The sequence below is a fragment of the Pteropus alecto genome, unplaced genomic scaffold (assembly GCF_000325575.1).
Source record: "Pteropus alecto unplaced genomic scaffold, ASM32557v1 scaffold7, whole genome shotgun sequence".
Classification (NCBI taxonomy): Eukaryota; Metazoa; Chordata; class Mammalia; order Chiroptera; family Pteropodidae; genus Pteropus; species Pteropus alecto.
In genome coordinates, this window is record NW_006494614.1 from 30934104 (window position 1) to 30947811 (window position 13708).

Here is a 13708-nt window from a genome sequence, read left to right on the forward strand (position 1 = left end):
TTCTTAACAATCAGCTCATGTTTATAAATAAAATTGGAACAGATGAAATATTTGGCTTTAGTTAGTATTTCACTGTGTTAATGAAATGCAAGAATTCTTAAAAGTGGGAGAATCAGTGTTCAGGTAATGTGATACGACTGAATTTTTTTCTAAGTACTGATTATATTAGCTAGGTTTTATTAATTTTTCTCTCTGTGGTTCATTTTCTACAATTTGGGGAAATTCATTAGAATGTGAAACTATGGAAAACAGTGTTGGCATATGCTTCATTATACGTATTGTGAGACTTTTCTCCCTTAAACCTATTTTGACTCAGGCATTTGAGGTATTTACAAAAAAAAAAAGATGCCTTCATTTTATTTTTTCTCTTGCTCTCATGTAGGATGAAATGTTCTCTCTGGTATGAAGCAAGTGTGCTATACTTTTTTGTAGAGAACTTCACTTGTTATGATGTAACACTTCACTGAATAGAAGCAAAAGCATGGCTCTTAATGACTATTAGTTTTCAAAAAAGCCTAAATTTGGGAAAAACTTTTAGGATGCTAAAAGGTGGATGTAAAATAAGATTCATAAGTAATTTGATCATAGGAATTTAAAGGTATGCAACTAAAAATTGTAATTTTGACAGCTACCTAAAAATATACATTTCAATGTTTATTTTAAAAAGTAGACACTAAAGTGCCAAAAATTTCATACAGTAGTCTATAAATAACTCCATTTTTAATGAAAGCTTTATTTTTGTTTTAAAATGCAACTCTTGGGAGACACAGTCAAATTAGGTCCAATAGGATGACAAAGTAAAAGTAAAAATAAAGAATGTTAACAGGATTGATATAATCCTTGGTAACATTTACTTTGAAGTAAATAGAAAAAAATGTTAACAGAATTGATATAATTCTTGGTAACATTTACTTTGAAGGTAAGAATAATATCTTATTCTCATGAGTATACAGTACCACAGTTATTTGATAACTTAACTGTCTGTTGTCATGCATAGATTTGATATTTATATAGTCACTTTACAAATTTCAGAATAAGTTATTTGATGTCAGGAAAAGTTAATATCAATAATCTAGAAGTATTTTTTTTAGTTTGTATCTAATATATATTGATATGTAATATTAAAATATATATGTTATTTCATAAGCCTGCCTGAAAATGGAATTCTCTGTTTATTTTCATCCTTAAAAGGGAGAAGTGGGACCTCCAGGTGCTCCAGGGCAGGACGGATCACGGGGAGAGCCTGTGAGTACTTTCTGAGTTCAGTTCTAAAGAATGAAGCTCTTTTTCTGTCATGAAATCTTTTGACTACTTGAATTCTCCTCCTAGGTGTCCTATTCTCATTTAGTGACTTCCCGATTTGAAAGTTCTAAAAGCTCTTTGTGGAGCACTTTAAAAGTATCGAAATACTTAATTCTCATTTACAAACTAAGAAGAATTTTGCTACCAGAAAATGTATGTGCAGTATGAATCTCCAACACTCATTCCTACACAAACGAGTATTTAACAGAACAACATGGTCTGTTATTGAGCCTTTAGTTAATGTCACTTTGCCACTTGCTCATTGTTCTGTAGTTATGTTCTCTGGGATCATGTGTTTAATAAGAATTGGGGTAAGGAAACATATGATTGAGAAGGTACTGAATCTGAATCCTGTATCTATGTGTGCCAAATGACTAAACGGCAGATGAGTTTGGAAATATAGTTATTCCTACAACTCATGGCCAGCATTTAAATACCAGCAGATCTCATTTCATTTGTCAAAGTTACCTATCTTTAGGGAATTTGCAGTTTGTTTTGGGGGGAACTAGGTTAAGAAATTAATGATAGCCATGATATACTGAAGTTATCACAAAGTGTTCATTTGAGTCTAAATATTAGAGTCTCAAAATCTAAATATTGTACATAATAGGGAGAGAGGAATCACAGAGGCTTCTTAAATGGGGTGGAGCGAATGAACTATTTTAGAATCACGCAACCAAATATTCACAGAATTCTCATTTTGCGTGTTTTAATGTACTGGGGCAAGTTCTCATACCTATTGCCTTCATGGAGCTTATGATCTAGTTTGGAAGACAGAAAAAAAAAATTCAAATAACTACTATAGTAAATGCCAAATATGGATTTAATATGGAGTCAGAAAGCTAGAGTTTGAAGATAGTCTCTGTAACATTCCAGCTGTGCGAGCCTGGACAAGTCACTTCACATCTCTGAAAACCTTTCTCCTCATTTAAAAAGTATACCTATGTATAGTGCCTACTTCATAAGGTTGTTGTGAGGCTTACATAGCAAAGGCTTACATGTGAAAAAATTTCTGAAAACATTGCACAAATGCGTGCAGTTATCCCAAAAGCTGAAGGAGTATAGGCAGAGAATCTTGTATCATGAGGTGATTGAGACATTTTTACCAAGGATTTGGGGCTACATTTGGTCATGAAATGACTGGGAATGAAAAGAAGACGTGAGAGATAACTAATGTGAGTGAAGATGTACAGGTGGAATGGTTGAGTGTACTCATGAAATAATGAAATGATTCTAATGAGGTCTTGTGAATGGTCCTTGTTGGGTGGTAGAGAGTAAAGTTGGGGAGGTGGTTAGGATCATGATATGGGGATCTTTGACTATGAATTTGGAAGGCAAACTTTATTCACTTGCCTCGGGAATTTCGTGAGAAATAAAGAATACCATGATGAACAGTAGTGCTTTAGAGGAAGTAATGAGCTACTTCTCCTTTGATATATATGCAAAATGTACCAAAGGAAAAGAGACTGGAATCAAGATACTAATTAGTGGGCTCTTTTGACAGACCATGACGTAAGTGAATAAGGCCTCAACTAGGGTGTTAATGAAATGGAGAGAATTCAATAGGGATAGTACGAGCTCAATATATTGACCCATAATCATTATTAAGGAATAATTCTAGGACTTAGTAACTGCATATAAAACTAAATATGTTTATATTTTTGTTTTAGAAAAATATAGAGTATAAGTGTGTATGTGTGTTCATGCTTGTGTGTGTGAAGAACCGAAACAAAATCTTAATGAATGACTAATAGGTTTCAAAAAAAGACTAAATTTGGAGGAACTTTCAGGATGCTAAAAGGTGGATATAAAATAAGATGTGTAATGATAGGGGGAGGGAAGACAGACAGATGAAAGAGAAGTGGGAAAAGAGAGACAGTGGCCATGAGAGCCGGGTTACAAATTTGAGTCAATTGTTTACTAAATGTTTCTGTCAGTTATTTGTAAGCATTTGTAAAGTGACTCCTTTACCCACAAAAGCAGTGTTATAAAGGGCAGACTGACCAGCAGGTCTATGTAAACCATAGTGCAATGTGAGCACCATGTATTTACTCTGAAAATAATACTATTGTGATCCCGTTAATAAAACCAAACAGAAAATGTTATGCACATCTTCTACAACTTCTGCCCTGTCTGCTCCTACTTTATTCAAGACAGCTCTGTCTAGAGCTTTTGCACTTGCATAGATTTCCATCCCAGGCAGTATGATCCTTCAGATTTCAATCTAACACTTAATGCATTTGTAGAATGCGTTAAGGCATTGGGTTTAGTGAGGAGAGAGACACAGGGACTGTCCCATGGAAGCTTACAACCTCATAGTGGAAATAGACAGTAAAAGGGTAAAGAAACAAAAACTAAAGTACAGAGTTCTAAAAGAAGCCAAGTAAGGAGTTAATGGCAGTGGGATAGTGGAAGTTATTTAGATATAATCTCTCCTACACCAACCAGAAAAAAAAAAACTGGGAGTTACCAAGTGAGGCTCTTCAGTTCCTCTCCCATCCCCACCTCACCAGATAAGGGAAGCCAAGGAAGGATCCTTTATCTCTTGTCTCCCACTCCTCTCTCTTTCCTGCTACATGGTAGACAGGAAGTCAGGTAAGAGTATGCCAGGAGACCTACTCTGTTAGGAAAACAATTAATAGATTAGGATGAAAATTTGTCCATATTATCTGAATATAATTCTTCTGCTCTCTATTCTCTTCCAGTTAAGAACACATAACATTACAAACTATTCTGTTATTCTGATAAATGAAAACATGGTTGTTGGAAATATTATCCTGTGAAGATTAATCTCTACCATTTGTGGAGAAGCTTTGAAATAGGGAAAAAAGTGCAAGTTTATATATTTGGTGATGCCAAGAAAGGAGGACTCTTCCGTTGCATGTGGATGCTGGTTTTAAGTATTTATAAAGAATGATTTGGCCCCACTAAAAAGGATATGTTCATTTTATGTCTTCTATAATGTGGCATCCAAGAAAATTAATGGAACTTAAGTTGGAAGGACAGAAGCTCTTAGAAAAAATGCTTTAAAACTAATTAAACACAGCTTATAGCAGCCCCATGATGATTCATACATGTAAGCAGATTGACAAATATGAATACTAACTCCTGGAATTCAACTTAAGGACAATGGCTGTATTTCATTGGGAAATGATTATACTGCTTTAAAGTAAAATTCCATTCCCATGCCTAAACTTTGAATTTAAAGGCTAGTATTGGTCAGTCCTAATAGTAATTCAGTCCTAAAGGTAACTTACTTTCTAAGTGGCAAATTACACCCACTTAACTTTAATTTAGTTGACTGTAAACTCAGTTCTAACACTTTCTGGATTTGTTATAATTGGTTCAACCAAGTATCACTGTGTTTAAGGATTACAATATTTCAGTTATGCATCCAGTAAGCATTTACTGAGTGTCTACTTTGTGCCAGATATCATACTAGTTGAGGACAATGTGAAGATTAATTTGTCATGGCCCTTACCTCAAGCAGTCAGGTGAGCCAATAGGTCACAACATAGTATAAATGCTATAGCACAGGGAGTCTTGCAAAGTTTAGAAGATGTTCATAACATTAAATGAATTTGAGTACATTACTGAAAGGAATGCATTCCTTTTTAAATAACATTGTTGTGATATAGTTCACATACTACACAGTTCACTTATTTAAAGTTTGTAGGGATACATTCTTAAACAAAATACTCTCTTAGCCAAATTCTGGAAGATAAACAGGAGTTGGCTAGTTCTTTGGCCTGGTAAGGCAGGAATCTACAGCATATTCCAAAACATAGAAATGAAAAAAAGCATGATACTTTGGGAAAAGCTGTCAGTAGTTCAGGCTGCTAAGGATACGTAAATGAGATAGGATAGAAATACAAGATGAGGTGGTAGGGGCAGGTAGAGGCCAACCCAAGAAGAGCCTTATGTATCTGTGCTATTTAGGCTTAATCTGAGAGTAGTGGGAGCCATTCAAAGATTTTAAGTAGGGAAGTGAGTTCATAGGATTTAGAAAGTTTTAGAAAGATCACTCAGATAGCAGAATCCAGAATGTATACATGCCGTTGATGTAGAGGACAGATCTTGGAATAAAGGGTCTTTGCAGATGTGATTAAAGATCTTGTGATGAAGAAATAATCCTGAATTATCTGGGTGGGCCTGATCCAATCAGTCGAAAGGCTTTAAAAGCAGAACCAAAGTTTCTCAGAGGAGGCAAAGAGAACATGATGGCTGAGTTTGGAGTGATGAAGCCACAAGTCAAAGAATGCTGGCAGCTACCAAAAGAAGGAAGATTCAAGGAATGGATTCTCCCCTAGAACCCCTGAGGGAAGTGAAACTCAATCTAGACTTTGACTTCAGACTTCTGGCCTCCAGAATTGCTAGAGAATAAAATTCTGTTGTTTGAAGCTACTGTTTGTGAAAATATAGCAGCCAAAGGAAACCAGTACACTGGACTTTTTAGCTAGTTTAATTCTTAACAATTATTTATCTAATGAACCTATTTAAAAAGGCATATGAGTACATTCTGATACATATCACAGAATCTTGGTAGCACATGCATTCATTAAAAACATTTGTACTTAAAGCAAGTAGATAAACAGGTTTAAATGACAATTTGGTTAAAAGCAGGGCTCCTCAGTCACCGATATTTTCTGTGTCATCAATTTTGTTAAACTCTTATGTGTTTTTAAAAATATTTCTATCACTTCTCATTATTCTATATTTTTGCATTTTTCTGTTTAGTAACTTTTAGCCTATGTCTTCTGTGTACTATTGATCATATTGCAAAGTTAGAACAATTGAAATGTCTGATACGTAATGTATAATATATATGAATCAGAGTTTAGAAATATAGTATTATATGAATATATATGCATAAAAAAGGATCTGCATGGTAAACATGTGGTTTAATCATGTTTTAGTTACTTTGCTTATTTTTTCCCCCAGGTTGGTTTTATGTTATGTTCTGTTTTTGCTTGTCTGTCTTTTATTTTCCCCTATGAACATGTCTTTGTAATATATTATAAAAAATTAAGGCCTGCATTTTCAGTGTCTTACAGTGTTTCTGTCTTATTAAAAGATGTTTAGTTTGTCAGATTACATTTTCATTTTTGTGCTGGAGATGAAGAACAGTCAGATCGTTTCAAGGAATTCTCAATTGCTGGAAATTTATTTTCCTAGCTGTTTACAAAATCATTCCAATTTATCTTAGGCTGTTAAGTGGATGGGCATTATGGGAGCAGCAGCACACTAAATTTACCAGTAGTTGAAAAGCCATCACTGGAAACATTCATTTCGACCAGATTAGCTTTCAGACCAAATTATCATGTTGACCAGCTTTCTGCACTGGCCAGTTGTTGCTGACCAAATTACCTGCAATAGCAGTGTTTCCACTGCTTCTTTGTTGTAGCTATTCTTGTCCTGGTGCTCATCCCCAGTGACATCTTGTATTCAGTGTAACATTTTTCCTCAGGCAGTCTGAGCCATTCACTTTCTAGTTCTCTGTTCATCAGCCAACAGCATGGTACACAAGGAGCACTACAGCTCATGAAGATTTGTAGGCAGAGCTAGGGATCCATTCTTTGAGCTGAGAACCCTAGAGCTACATGAGGATGAGAAAGGATGCCACACTGTCTGGATCTATGGAGGTGAGCACATATTTCTTGGTTAAGGATGTCTTAAGTCTTTTTATTTTGGAAATGTTTGCTGTATCATTTTTCCAGGAACAAAGACTTGAGGATCACTGTACAATATTTGAGGACATTGGCTCATAGAGGCTTTTGTTGTTTCCTTTCCTCATGCCTTTTGAATTCTTGCTAAACCACATGTTATGCTTGTCTTTATGGTGTAATATTAACTGCTGAGCCCTTCCAAGTCATCATTTAATTAAGAGAAAAGTGGGTCTTTTGTTTAATCACCTTTTCTGTGGTGTGACTACTTGTTACTTCATTTTTATGCATACAGACCAAAGACATGCATGAAATTCTTGGGGAATGTTAATGATGAACTGCTATGGTGGTTTTCCATGTGGAATAATCCATTTTATTATGCTAGTAAAGTGGAGGTGTCTTTATTTGCCCACTTGACAGTATTTTTTATTTAGATTGAGAAGAAAGGTAAGAGGAAAAAACCCCACTAGTTCTTTCCTTGTTCTTATCTGATTTGCGATCGTATGGCAAGCTTTTAACAGTCTTTTGTTCGGATTCGTAACACTTCTTCTCACTCCTCTTGCAGGCACCAGGAGTGGCACATCCTTGGAATGTGTTGAGTGGAACAACCTTAACCTGATATCTGCTGTTAAGAATTTCACATGACACTTTTAGTGTGAAGGCAAACCACATTTAACAAATTTAGATAATTCAATTGTATTTATTATTGTAATAATCCCCTGCTAGTTCCAGGATTCGGTTTTAAAACTTGATTGAGCATAACTCTAAGAATTCATTTTGAAGTAGGTTTTATCTAAATTAAATAATGTAAATGTCCAATTATCTACCAAAGTAACTAAGCAATGTCTACGCTTCTTTGGTTTCCCAAAATATGGCATTTGACATTGTAATAACTCTGGAAATATTATATCTTCTGTAACCTTACAAAGCAAACGTTGGCCGATTATCTGTGTAAATTAGTTAATAAAGTTTCTGCGGTGTAATCATAGGTCTGTTTGATTCATTTCTATTATAAATGATTTCATTGATATAGTAAACCCAGACCACCATCAAACAATTTTATAAGCAACACTGTGGATTTTAAATTTGGAAGCTCTGTGTCTATGGTATTGATCATTTTTGTTAGTGTTGTTCTGAAGAAATCTCTTTAAATATGGTCATTGTAAGATCATTGATAAATATTAAAATATACTGATTCTAATCTTCCCCTTCTTTGTTCATTTCTTCTTCTTCTTAGTGTAACTTGGCAGAAACTTTATTGAACCCTGAAATGACAAAAGGAATAAATACAATTGAACATATGAAATGATGTATGATTAATTCTTATAATGGGTAATATATCCTCTAAGTCAGTGGTCCCCAACCTTTATGGAACCAAGGACCAGTGCTTCTATGAGAATCTAATACCTGATGATCCGAGGTAGAGCTGAGGCGGTGATGCTAGTGCTGGGAAGTGGCTGCAAATACAGATGAAGCTTTGCTTGCTGGCCCACCACTCACCTCCTGCTGTGCAGCCCAATTCCTAACAGGCCACTGACCAGTACTGGTTGGGGATCCCTGGTCTAAGTAAATATGATTTCATTGTTGCATTTGTAGACTTGGTATTTTCACTGGCATAAGGATTGATTACATTCATCTCTGTTTTGAAGAGAATGAGTGAGATGAAACTTATATCATCATCTATATAGCAGCTACATATTGAGTCTAGACTTCAAGGCTTTGAAGCCTTCGACTTTAAAATTATGTTCTCTAGTCATAAGGGGGCAAGGGGCAGTTTTGCAACTTTTCATTAAAAACTTTTGATATCTGAGAGGTATTCATATAATATTCTTGAATTAATCCAAATACATTCTCCATTTTCAAAGCATGAAAAATACAGAATTAACAAAACAGTGTTTCCCAAGACAAGGCATATTTATTTTAATACCTGGTTCACGATTCATATAAACTGCTAGTTGAACAGTTGAAATGAAAATGTTTTGCATTTGTTCTATTTTCAATGAATGTGGAAAAAACTGCGATCCATAGTGCACACTTCGGTAACTAGATTATTTCATTCTAAAGATCTCTTTCCTATTTTTTATGTTTCAATAAATATTTTCAAATGCTTAAGTGTGGTTACCACTTGAACAACATGTCACATGCATGATGCCAATTAAGACCATAAAATCATTTATGTTTTGTATATGTTTAAGGGATGTTAGATGGGAGAATATCTGAGAAATAGCATTTGAGAATATTTATTTTATTTATATCAATATGGATTTTAATTTTTTTGATAATGTGGTAAACATCTAATAATTAGGCAATTGATTGCAAATAGTTCTAGATACTTAAATGGTTTATAAAAATGATTTTATAATTTTGAATGCTGAACAGAAGTGTTCCATTGTTTGAAACATATATACCTACTTTAGTCACAGTTAGCTGTTTATGCTCTGTTTTAATTTTTGTTCTTTATAAGACGGTGGCTTTGAAATGCTTTTGGCACAGATACATACTTTAGAGGTTGTATAAAAAGAAAGAAAAGCAAGGTGTGTTTTTAACTAAAGGTCAAATTAATCGTGAAACTAGTATTTATAAATACATTCCAAAAGTCAGGTACTACTCTTAAGAATTCATAAAGCATTAAATCTGATAAAAAATAACACAGGATATTAGAATGTAAATTTCTTTTAATTTTATTAGAACATAGGGACTAAGCTTTTTAAGTGAAAATCTTTCTTGCAAGTAAAGTGTAAAGAGTAATTTAATAAACTAGTATTAAAAGTAAATCATGGCAAAGGAATCTTATGATTATTTTTTGGTTCTAAAAATTTCTTTGTTATGATAGAATTTTCTTCTGCTGTCTACCTAAGAAAGAAGGCACTTAATTGATGGATTAGGTAAAACATGAATAACTTCTGAACAATATATTTAAAAAATGGAATGACTAATCATAGAAAATGGAAAATCTCCACTAGAGAACCTTAGAATTATTGCAGATTCTTACTGAGATATATAGCCAGGTACTAATATTTGCTGAGCAATTATAGAATGTACAACCTTGCACCAGGTGGTTTCAGATGAAATATTTGTTCTTCGTCTTTTGTAAAAGTGCATATAAAATTCTTGTGACGGGTTAAGACTCTTAAAAGCTACTAAAGAAAAATGGAATTAATTATGAAAAGTGAAGTGTTAAGCATTTTGATCAAGGGATAAAGATTGACGGGAAAATAATCAACATGTAGTAGTTTTTAAGCAGAGAAGCATAAAATGTATTATATGAAAATTTAATTGATAGATAATCATAAATCACTCCTTCATGACTCTCTTAGGTTAACACCCCAAATACAGATAATTAAACAATTTTTTTTCTACATAGAGCACTGTTTCTCCAACTGTGATCAATAGAGTTTCTTAATCAGAATAACCAGAGATGCCAGTTAAAATTCAGTTTTCAAGGCCTATCCCAGTCCTAATGAATCAGAATCAGGGGCTGAAGCCCAGGAAACTGTATTTTTAATCACTGTCTTATGTGAGTCTGATGTAAAGTTCGATAATTAGTGACAGAGAGAGTTGATCAAAACAGTAATATGAAAGTAGTAGAAAGAAGTTACCCAGCTGAGGAGAACAATTAATTTTAACGACATTGGTAAAGGACAATGGAATTATGACCTTATTATCTTTTTAGACTGTATGCACTCTATCTTCCTCTGCCTAAATAAGCTTCAATATTTCCATGAATGATAATATGAAATTCTATTTCCAAATGGATTCAGTTCCCTGTGTATTTAAAATACTTTATGAATTTTTGACACAATCTCAAAAACCAGTCTATCTTATAAAACCAAGATACATTTATATGCAATTGAATAAGACTAAATTTGTTTATGTGAAAGATAGATAAATCCTCACAAAGGTAGGAATTCAGTCATTTAAATTTATTTTATTATATCTTCAATTTTACATGACACTTTTAGGTTATTAATTTTCCTAGAAATTTATATAGCATTTAAAAATAAAACAATTTTTAATTCTAGATCTGTTGTATTACCATTTTTATTTTAGAAAAGTTAATTTCTCTTATAGTGGGAAATGGGAAGTTGCTTGCTGGTTAGGCTCATCTTGTCAAATGCCAAATTCCTAGCTCTTTTATCAAAGAAATTGCTTCTTAAACACAGCACTGTTCTTCCCTAAGAAATATTGGTGCTTTTGTCTAAATGTATCCTTAGCAACAAATGAAAAATTATTGCAAGAATAACCTACCATGATGTGAAAAGTAAGTAAATAGGTTATTCTCTGAGGGCACAGCAGTGTCATGTTAAGATGCTTCCAATGCTGATCTTTGATTCTGCAGTGTATTCTTTCTTGTTGTAGCTTTTTAAAAAACCAAATGGTAGCTGCAACTGTTAATGTCTTTACCGTTTTATTTCGAAAGACCAATGTTTAATAGGAGTTTCTTGGATGACTTAAATGTGAAGAAAAAGAATCTTAAAATTTTTTCCGATAATTTTTTGATATATAAAAACTGCTATGAGCCATATTTTTATTGTACATTTTAATTTAATTTATATTTGGTTATTGTTTATATTATTTATAATATAAATAATATGTATAGAGATATAGAAGTTGTGTTGTAAATTTGAAAGTCTGTCTTCACTTACCCAAAACCCATTCTCATCTACAAAAATAATAGCTGTTATTCATTCAATGAGATTCTGTTCAAACTTTTTCTTTCCATATTCAAATACATAAACAAAACATACAGATTTTTAAAAAGTTCTGTCCACTGAAACTTTACAATATTATTGATGTTTTACCACATCAGGTTATGAGAGAATATAAAATCTATCTCATTTTATTTATAGCATGGATCTATTTCATTTATCTTCTCCTATTGATGTTACATATATTCCTACATACTTATGCAATAGTTTTCAGAAAGGATGTATTCTTGTAAGTGAAATTACTACTTTAAAACACAACCTATGCTTCATTTCTAAAAGCAGAAATGTCTAGTGTTTCACTAAGTCTGAAATTTATAAATGTTTTCTGATTGATTCAGATTCAGTGTTCCCAAGTTCTAGTCCTGGGTTATTAAGAGTTTTTAACAAGACACATGATAAATTTTATAAAATTTAGTACCTTTTGAGATGATTTTGTGCTGTTCCTTCTCGAAACTATTAATATAGTAACTTATGTGAACATAACACATGGATGTTTCTTAATGTTGAACACCCACTGATGATATTTTTAAACAAATCCGACTTAACCATGCTCTACTTTTGTTCTAATGCACCACTGTATTTGATCTCCTAACATAATACTAAAGCCATTTGCATTTGTAATAGTATATGAGACCAGTTTATAGATTTTTTTTTTAGGTATTTTTGAATGGTTTTGTTATTAGGATTATGATGGCTTCATAATTTGAATTTAGACTATCTTCATCTTTTTAATGTCCTGGAGAAGTTTAAGTTAACATAGAAACTATCTGGTCTTTGGATTTTAGGTAATATTTTTGTGGTAGACAACATAACGACACCCTCTCCCCAAGAAAGATAGCCACATCCTAATGCCCAGAACCTATGAATATGTTAATTTACATGGCATAAAGAGTTTACAGATGTGATTGAGGTTAATGACCTTGAGTTGGGGCAGTTAACTTGGATTATATGGATGAGCTCAATTTAATCACTAATTAAAACTGGAGGAGGATGGATGAGGAAAATAATTCAACTGGAGAAGAACCTGACTGACCATTGCTGACACTGAAGATGAAAAAAGGGGTCCATGAGCCAAAGAATATGATGGCTTCAAGAAACTGGGAATGACCCTCAGTTTACAGCCAGCACAAAAATGGAGACCTTGGTCTTACAATTGCAAGGAGTTTAATTCTGCTAGTAATCTGCATGAGTAGGAAATGGATTCCTTCCTAGAGGCTCCAGAAAGAAGTGTAGCCTTGCCATTTCCTTGAATTTAGCGCCGCGAGACCCATGCTGGACTTTCAGAACTGTAGGATAATAAATTGTGTTGTTTTAAGTCATTGAGTGTGTGGTAATTTCTCATGAGTAAATAGAAAACTAATATAATTCCCTTAAAATTTTTTTCTTTAATGAATGCCTATTAGTCTTTTATTATTTTTTAATGGAAAAAGTGGGATATACATTGTATAAACATAACACAATTCACAATGAGCTGAGTTACACAAAAATACAATGATTTAGGTGTAGCAGTATTTACATAATATTTCAAAAATATGAGGTCGTAAATAAAAAATACATATCTAATACAAATTAGATATAATTTTCAAGTAATTGGTTATTTACTTTTTATCATGTAAATTAAGGGTAAAAATTTGTTAATTTATTTTCTTCATCAAACTAGCTTTACCTTTGATTTGGTGTTTTAAGATATTTTTAAAATATTCAATATGTTTTAAAATATGTTTAAAATATTTTTATTTCATGACTTATGTACTTTTTTTGAAATTTCATTTAATTTTAAGATTTCTCTGGAAAATGGTGTGCGACTTATACTCAGCAACTGAGTCAGTATAAAGATCTTTGAAATATCCATGTTTAATTTTCTTCATGAGAAATTCACTACAATTTGTTTTGAATTATCCATTGACATTCCATGTGCCTAAAAAAGTATGATCTGCATATTTTAGGTTTTCAGAGGATCAGATCTCCTTTTAAGAATAACTCTGGCATTACTTTGGACATTTTCTTTCAAATGGAATTGATTTTCAGTTATAT

The 13708-nt window shown here is 33.0% G+C and overlaps 1 protein-coding gene across 1 annotated transcript in view; it reads left to right on the forward strand.

Annotated features, from left to right (window-relative positions):
* COL21A1 (collagen type XXI alpha 1 chain) overlaps positions 1-13708 on the forward strand; it is a 153140-nt gene that overhangs the window by 115159 nt on the left and 24273 nt on the right. Inside the window, exon 17 of the mRNA XM_025042821.1 lies at positions 1192-1245. Coding sequence (XP_024898589.1) covers positions 1192-1245 — 54 coding nt within the window. The remainder of the gene's footprint in view (positions 1-1191; positions 1246-13708) is intronic.